This window comes from Rhinolophus sinicus, chromosome 8, assembly GCF_057876585.1.
Source record: "Rhinolophus sinicus isolate RSI-liver-muscle chromosome 8, RSI-T2T, whole genome shotgun sequence".
In the NCBI taxonomy this organism is placed as follows: Eukaryota; Metazoa; Chordata; class Mammalia; order Chiroptera; family Rhinolophidae; genus Rhinolophus; species Rhinolophus sinicus.
The window spans coordinates 60315250-60324145 of record NC_142508.1 but is presented as its reverse complement, the minus strand read 5'-3'; the positions used below and the strand labels follow the sequence as shown (position 1 = coordinate 60324145).

General features: G+C 41.7%; 1 protein-coding gene across 2 annotated transcripts in view; it reads right to left on the bottom strand.

Moving 5' to 3' along the window:
• Nucleotides 1-4908: 4908 nt before the first annotated feature.
• Nucleotides 4909-8896, bottom strand: part of WDR59 (WD repeat domain 59) — a 65358-nt gene continuing 61370 nt past the window's right edge. For both annotated transcript variants that reach the window (XM_088800232.1, XM_088800233.1), the window contains one exon: nt 4909-5742. In XM_088800232.1, coding sequence (XP_088656358.1) covers nt 5507-5742 — 236 coding nt within the window. In that variant the 3' untranslated portion in view covers nt 4909-5506. The remainder of the gene's footprint in view (nt 5743-8896) is intronic.

Genomic DNA, 8896 nt, shown 5'->3' with positions numbered 1-8896 from the left:
TCCGTAACTCTTCATCTTGCAAACCTGAAACTATACTCATTAAACAACTCCCCATGCTCTCCTTCCCCCCGCCTCAGGCAACCACCATTCCACTTTCTGTCTGTACTTTTAACTACGCTAAGTACCTCATGTAAGTGGAACTATACAGTATTTGGTTTTTTATGACTCATTTCATTTAGCATAGTATACTCCACGTTCATGCATATTGTAGCATATGGCAGAATTTCCCTCCTTTTTAAGGTGGAATAATATTCCACTGTATAAACATACCACATCTGGCTTATCCATTCATCCATCGATGGCAACTTGGGTTGCTTCCACATTTTAGCTGTTACGAATAATGCTGCTGTGAGTATGGGTGTACAAGTATCTCTTTGGGACTCTGCTTTCAATTCTCTTGGGTATATACCCAGAACTAGAATTGCTGGTAATTCTCTATGGAATGATATGGTAATTGTAATTTTAACTTTTTGAGGAACTGCCATACAGTTTTCCACCGTGGCTGTACCACTTTACATTTATAGCATTTTTTTGAGTGCATCACTCTGTCGTTTTCCTAGTGGTGGCTCTGGGCATTACAATATACATGGAACAACAGTCTACTGGTATAACGTTTACCCCCTTGAGTGAAGTGTGGAAACCTTCCATTCATTCAGGTCCCTTTACCTTCCCCACTTTTAAATATCATTTCCAAATGGTGTTATAATTTTTGTTTCAATCATCAAATGTGATTTAAATAACTCATGAAAAGGATAATTATTGCATGTACCCATATTTTTGCTCTTTCCATTGTTCCTTCTTCCTTCCTGATGTTCCAACATCCCTTCTTTTATCATTCGTATCTGTTTGAAGAACTTCTGTTAGTCATTCTTTAGGATAAATCTGCTCGTGACAAATTCTTCATCCCTGAAGGATAATTTTGCCAGATATATAATTCTAGGTTGACAGTTTTCTTTCAACTTTTGAGCAATGTTGTCTACTTCTTTCAAGCCTCCAAATGAGTTTCTTATCATTTGAATTGGTGTTCCCCTACAGATAATGTGTGGTTTCTCTCTACTGTGTTCAAGATTTTTTCTTTGTCTTTAGTTTTCAGAAGTTTAATTATAATGTGTCTTGACATGGATTTCTTTGGGTTTATTCTATTTGGTAAATTAATAAGTTAAAATTTTAAAAACAAATCTCAACTAGTTGAATTGGTAGGTTTATGCTTTTCATTAAATTTGGGGAGTTTCTGGCCATTTTTTCATTGACTACTATTTTCAGCCCCTCTCTCCAGTCCCCTTCTGGGATTCTGATGGTACAAATGTTATTATAGCTTTTGTTATTGGCCCTAAGGCTCTGATCATTCTTTTTTCAGCAACTACATGTGAAGCGTGTAACTGAAAAGAAGATTATGAATAATAGAATACGATGACAAATACCTGAAATCAGACCTTATTGAACTGGTTATCCACTTGTACCTATTCCGCAGTATTTCATCAAATCTTGGCTATTATCATTTATAACAACACGTGGCCTCTCTGGAAATCAATGAAGTGCCTTTAAGACCAAGTACAAAACAGTTTCAATTTATCAACAAAGATGGAGAAGAAAGTGTATTTAATGTTGAGGTTAAAAGTTATCAGTTCTTGAGAATGAGCTGTGCTGTAAATGGCTTGATTGACGAGTATTTGAGTCTTCCCCAAAGCTTATTTTCTTTGTTAGAAAAAGGAGATGACATTATTGCCGAGCATATATTTAAAAGCACAGCAAAATGCTGCAACAGAACAACAAGGGGATTGGGAATCCAGTTATTGCTCTTCCAGCTTCTAAGAAACGTGCTCATTTGCCCACTGGACAAAATGCTGAATGAAGTCTTCAGAGGAAAATCTCACCATAACTTATTATCCACGTTTGAATAAAAAATATCAAGAATTTTGTAGCATCAAAATATCAAGAATATCAAGAAACTATAGACAGGGACACTGATTCAGGTTCAGTAACCACCAAACACTTGTGTTCTCAAGAACCTATAATAACGAATTTCAGATTTTTCTACTTCACATGGGGGAAAAAGAGTAAAAATTAAAATAGACCAACTACGGAACCTCACCTACAGTTTATGGTATATACATCATCAAGACAAACACAAGGAAACCTTGGTGAAAGATATGGTCTGATGTGATTCATTTAAACACTCCTGTTGGGTGATATTTTTAAAAATTAAAATTGGTGGTCTGTATTTGTGTGGAATTCCCATTATGCAATCAGTGGATGATAAAAGACTGAGGAGAACTGGCTTACAGGGGAAAGGATTGGCCCAGACTCCTTGGCACAGCGTTCGGGACCCATTATGCTCTGACTCCAGTCCTGCTCCCCAGCTTCAATTCTCAGCCCCAACCTAAGCTCCACCTGTAAGAAACCACGTACGGTGCCAAATGACACGCTTGCTTGTCCATCTTGGCTTAGCCCTTCCCTCTGCCTTCCCACTCTTCCTCACCTGAAGAATACTCCCCCTTAAACTCGGCCAAAGCCTCCTCCGCTGTATGATCTCTGCCCTCAGTGGAGTTACTCCTTCCTTCCCCCGGAAGCCAACAGCACACTGTCATAGGAGCATTTATGTAACAAATTCCTACTAGAGTCTGCATTCCAGCAGGGTAGAGCTCACATTCTCTATATTCACCTTTGTCCAAGCACTCATCTCATGTTAAATACTTGATGAATTAAATCAGATCTTCTCAGATTTAAGAAAAAATATCAAATCAATGATATTGTGGTGAAATAAATGTGCCAGTATTATGGAATGCCAATAGGACAGGTTTCTTTCTGATTCTGACAAGGACAGTAGGTTCTAAGGAGAATGAGGAAATCAAGGTGTGTGTTTTCTCCCTTGGGATATGTCCTTTGAGTGTGTATATAACACCCTATTGCCAGCTCCAACTTTGAGGAAAGTATGACTCGGTGAGCCATAAAGTAGAGGGTGTTATTTATAACCCTGTTTTCTGAACTGTTTTTCCACTGCTAGAAAAATCAATCTTCTAAGAAATTGTTCTGTTGCATAGAGACCACTGATGAGCTCCCCCACCCTTCAGCATCAATCTTCTGACAAAATGCATGACTCCTGTCTTTCCTTCAAGTTCCTGCTGCATTAAGTCACGGAAACGGAGCCAGCTTTCTCCTAAATCCTGCCAGCCACCCAGGGAATCACTGAATAAAGAAAGCACCTTCAGACTGAATGCATTTTTATATCAGATGAAATTTTTCAAAAAAATTTAAAGCAACATTGATTCTGTGTGACAGTACCAAGGAAAGCATTATGCCACTTGGGTTTTAGGGGGCAGGGGAACAAAATCAAGCTGGTGGTTGCCCTTCCCCCATTCTTTACAGTAGGTCACCTAAGCAACATTTTGTTTCTGGCGCACAAATAAGGCTGCTATTAGCCCTGTTTTCCTTGCCAAGTTCCAAGGTACTTTGGAACACAGCTTATATTATTTTAAAAAACAAATACACAAAAAAGGACTTAGGTGCTTGTAATAATCTATTCCGAGGCAGAGAGAGTCTCAACCATGGCCAGCACCCAACCCAGACCAATATGTTTCCAGTAGTGAATATTTTTAAAATATTAGACTTTTGTTCTGGTACCTTGGAAATTCAAAAGGAATACATATATTGAAAGAAGACATTGCATAACTTTCTAAGCTTTAAAGTTCTTAATACCCATTATTAAGGTTTTTAAGATTTAGAAGATAAGGTTCCTATAATAAACACATCTAATTCTTGATGGGGACAGATAGGGACAGATTTTTACATTAGCTTGACCAGTGGGAACAGGAAAAGACTGTTCTCCGCAAATGGAGTGATCTCACTGAGGAACACAGCGGGTCCTCCGTGTAATCAGTCAGCCCCTTCCGTGATCACCATTGCAGCAGCATCGACACAAACCAGTGAAAGGCAAAGAGTGAACAAATTCAAATTTCCTTGGCGGCCTCCTTTATCAGCCCCCCCAATGTACCTGCTGCACCTCGTCGTTATTCAGCTTACTGTGCACAGATGCTGACATATGACCTCACATCAGAACCCAGGAGAAACCTCTGCTCTTACTGTACGGATCTAGGCTTCTCTTAGGTCACGGTGGTTTGCACCCAGCAACACAAGGGACAAAGTACAAACATCATCTCAAACAGTGTTTTGAAAGTGTTTTGACCACAAGCTGCAGTGAGAAATGAATTTACACTGTGATCCACTATACACGTGTGCAAGTGTGTGTGTGTGTGCTCTCGTAAACCAGTTACACAAAACAACACTACCCTCTATATGGTCATGTGGATCATTTTTCTTCTACTCTATTTCACTTTTTTTTTACGCTGGTTTTTGTCTACTAAATTGATTTCACAATCCATTAATGGGTCCTACCTCAGTGACTATGTACAACACATTCTGAGACATGGAGCGAAGTTTCTTAAGTTAATCAATCTGGAATTGTAAAATTCTAAGAAACAAATACAAGTTTCGGTAGAAATACCAGAAAGAAGGAACCTTTTCCTGGCATATACAAAATGTGAAGCACTGACGATGATTCTGAAGAACTGGTGGATATCTGAGTCATAACCAGTTGGCACACAGGTAAATACGTGGTGAAGTTAGTGAAGGAACTTACCAGAGCTCAGCCAACCCGCACAGCGGCAATGGAGACGATTACGTGAACGCTGCGATGCCGTCTCATTGTCCTTTTGCTGAAAGAAATGATTAAAAGATTCTTGGGGTTGGGAAGAACCTTAAATGTCAAATTCTATTTTCTCCTGCCAGATAACAAAAGTAAATCAGCATTTCCTTTGACAATCTGAGCCCTCTCTTTGTTCCAATCCAAGAGTTAACTTCAATTGGAAGTAGGGTAAAAAAAGATCCACTAAAATATTGTTCAACTTTCTCTTTTTTTTTTTTTAACAAGTACTAGAATTTTATTAGCCAAGGGAGAGCAACTGGAAGAGAAATAACAAAAAATACATCTCAAGAATCCTTAAGTACATCATAGATTTATAATTTAATATCATATTTTAACAGGCCACTATCCATCAGTTCATGGAATATACCAACTTATGTCACAGGCCCCCTTGTCAACCAAATTAATGTCCACCGTCCTTTGGCTCAGGAGCCTGTCTTTTGCTTCTGAACTTGGTCTCTGTAATGGCATCAGAAAAGATGCTCTTCAAGGATTTAAGGTTAACACCTGAAAAGTTAACACGGCTCTGAAGGCAGATGCTTTTCTCCGAGAAAACTTCCACCTGGCTTTGCAGCTCCGCACGGCCGCCATCCTTCTCCTCCAGCAACATCCACGTCACTGACAGCCAGATGAGAGGGCCACGGCTCACGACCAAATGAGAGGGCCACGACAGCTGGTGCTGTGTAGTCCGTGAGGGAACACATCCCACTCTAGTTAGGAATGGGTCCTGCAGCCTCTCGCCTGGCAGAGAGCTTGTCACCGGGCACTGACGGGGTCCTCTGGAATTTCCGACAACTCCCGGTAAGTTCAGAAAGTGCTTTCAAGCAGGCAGTGACACCCACACCCGGTGGGACACACCTCCTGGGTCCGAAACCACTCCATCATGTGGCTGGTGTGTCCCCCATGCCCGCAGGTCAGGCAGAAATTGGACGATCCTCGAACTGCCACGTGGCAGATGGCACACTGGAATGTGAAGCCTTTGCAGATGGTGCACTGTGTGCCACGGACCTCGCTTCGGCAGTGGCTGCAGTACACGCCAAACTCTGCAAATGGTTGGAGATGGCCAAAACAAGAGACACGAGTTTAGTTCTGCAAAAGCAAACTGGGCATTGTGAACTAAGACAGACATATTCATCTTAGGACTCTGTAGGACTCCTATTAGACCAGTGATTTTTGATTTCCTTGTTTGAAACAGCAGAACCCCTTCTTCTACAATTTCAAGTGTTATAAAGAGGAGCTGCTGTCACTGCAGTGGCAGGGTGCGGGCAGAGGGTAGAGCAGGCGCCTGGCTCTCATACGCCTTGGTGAAACCCCGGGGCCTGCCGCAGTGGCAGCTGGGTCTCATTCCTCTTCCCACCCCAACAGTTGCAGGGGCAGGACACATGGAAAGCGATAAACAAACACGTGTTCCAAGAACTGAAGGACTCAGTAAACACTTGGGCCAAGAGCTGATCGGTCTTACAATATCGTCTGTACCTGCTGATGACCCGGCAGCACAAGATGGACCAGGTCAGGACACCACAGTGCCGCCAACCACTGGGGAAGCAGCCAGGACCGTTCTGCTGTGACTGGTCCCCAGCCTCCTAGAGGAGACCCTGAGGGCTAATCCCACCATCCGCTCATCCCAGGCTGCCTCAGTCACTTCCCTGAGTGCAGCCGGCCCAGGTTCACTGTCCTTCTCGCCCTGCTCATCCCCGGCTGCTCTGGAGATCCTGCCTCCTCCCTGCTTGGCCTTCCGCTGTGCCACCTTGGGCACAAACCTTCCATGTGCTCTTAAGAATGAGCAGGGGCAGGAGGGTGGGCACTTGCCCCATTACTGCCTCCAGGCTGTTACCTTTCTTCTAGAGGCTATGCCACCTGGTTTCACCAGCCTTTCCTCTTTTCCACGGCTCTCATCTACTGACAGTCTGGACACACACACCGTACACTGAAGACTTCTGTTCTTGGTCCTCAATCTTCCCTCTACCGCAATTCCTGGCATGATCCTTGGTACCTTTAAAAATCTACGCCACTAACCCTCTGCACACCTGACCTCTTAGGTCACTGCCCGCTCATCTCTAATCTACCACCTTCACTTTTATTCCATCAGCCTCCTTCTGGCTGTAGTTTGCCCTTTGGGTCAGCCTGAATTACATGACCCAACTTTGTAATCACTTTTTGGCAAATATCCTCAACATCTTTGCCACTCTCTCCCTCCACGGTCCCACCTGGCAAAACCTCAACCTTGGATGACCCCTATGCCCTGCCTACTCCATGCCTGCCCCGGGAAGACCCACCATCCTGAGGGAAGGCCCACCATCACGATGTGTGTCTCACTAAATACACGACCATGGACAGACTCCCAGCGCTGCACAGTGGTCTGTTTCTCGTCCATTTCCAAGACGGCTACTTCATACCCCAGCCACATTCCAAAAACTCCTCCCTCACACCTTCGCTCCCTCTCTGTCACCTGATGGCCCTTCTCTCTCTTCCCTGAGAAAACAGAAGCCTTCAAATAGGGGCCCCTTCATCTCTCCATCACCAAATCTTCAAGTCTCCGTAAGTTTGTGCCTCTTGTCCTTCTACCTCTTACAATAGAAGGGTCCTTTCTTCTATCACAGCCAGTTCCTATGCTTTATGACAACTGATAGCCATAAAAAAGTACCAATAAGTATTTTTTTAAATACATGGTAACTAGGGAGAAAATTTTATGGTAGCCCTAATTAAGGTAAATCGTGAGACAAATTAGACTGCTTTGATAATTCTGGTTTAAAAACAGCTATGCCTACTCTAAGCATAACTTTTTATATTATGTAAGACTTCAGTTTATGTTCTCATAAAAAGCCTAATTAGTTTAAATTTCTTAAATTTCCTTTATTGGTTTTATTGGTTTGATAAGATTCAACATTTAAATTATAAGGATGTAAAATTATGTGTACAAGTTAACAGAATTATGACAACATGTCTTTTAAAAAGGGTTGTTCTTTGGCACTTGAGATAGCTATAAATGTAAACTTAATCACTCTTCGTATCTATCTGGGTAAAATTATTAAAATGTCATCTCTCTGAAAAATTCAATATATCATTAATAATTGTTTCTCTATAGTGTGTCAGCTTAAACGTAATTTCTAACATCCTTATTATCTTTACGACCTTGAACTAATATTTCATTTAGTTACTTAATGAATAATCTTTGGGGGTGTATGTATAATTGTTAAGTGGATACAAATTCACACAGATAGAAAATACAAAAACACTAAGTCACTTGACATAATTTTAATATTTTTCTCTTGCCTCTTAGGGGTACACAAAATGGAATGGCCAATAGTTAACAGCTGAGAAGGCTGTGCGGACACCTTTGGGCCATGCTGGCATACATGCTAACTTTCGCTATTTAGGAGCTACAAAGGGACATGGAATGTGTTCAAAATCCCAAAGCTGTCAAGGTGTCCTTTACAGCAACGCCAACAAGCTTAGGGATCTCAGGGAAGGAGGCATACAACCACAGGTTATAGGCTTTGCAGGTGAAACCTGGGAAACGCGAAACGAATCATTCCTGGTTCCTAACAAACGACTACAGCAGTAAAAATACTCTGGCATACAGGATGACCAAATTACGATTCCTAAGGCTTAACGAAACCTCCAGGAGGAAACTAACTCCAAAGGCTTAGTCTCACATGATTCTAGTTTGTTAACCATACAGAAGAGCTGTATTAGTTAACATTACCTATTGCACAAATGTAAATAAAACCAGCCACATAAATAAGACAATAAATTAATCAGCTGACGCAGAAAATTGCTGTACAAAATTTAGGGGAGCAGAGATGTGTACCTCTGGAGAAGGAACTAGAGGCAGGGCTTACAAAGCAAAGCAATCGCCTTGCTCAGCCACCATTACAACCAAGAGCCACATACCACAGTGGAAAAAACAAAAATCATCTTATTTCCAGAGATTTTCTTTTTTTTTAAATGACTCTGTTGAGCATTATTCCCTCAAATAATGAAGCTTTGAGTCCTTTCTGTAAGTATCTAACCCCTAATGAAAACAACTTTATCCCTCAAATTTGCTGCCGATATGGTACAATGACCCTTGCAGATGTAATGAGCACAAGAAGAAATTGCTGGTTTTCCACCTGAGGAAACCAATGGTAGCCCTGGTAACCCTGTGTGTGTTTTTTTCAATACCTGATGTTTCCTACATATGGGCAGTCTGACTCT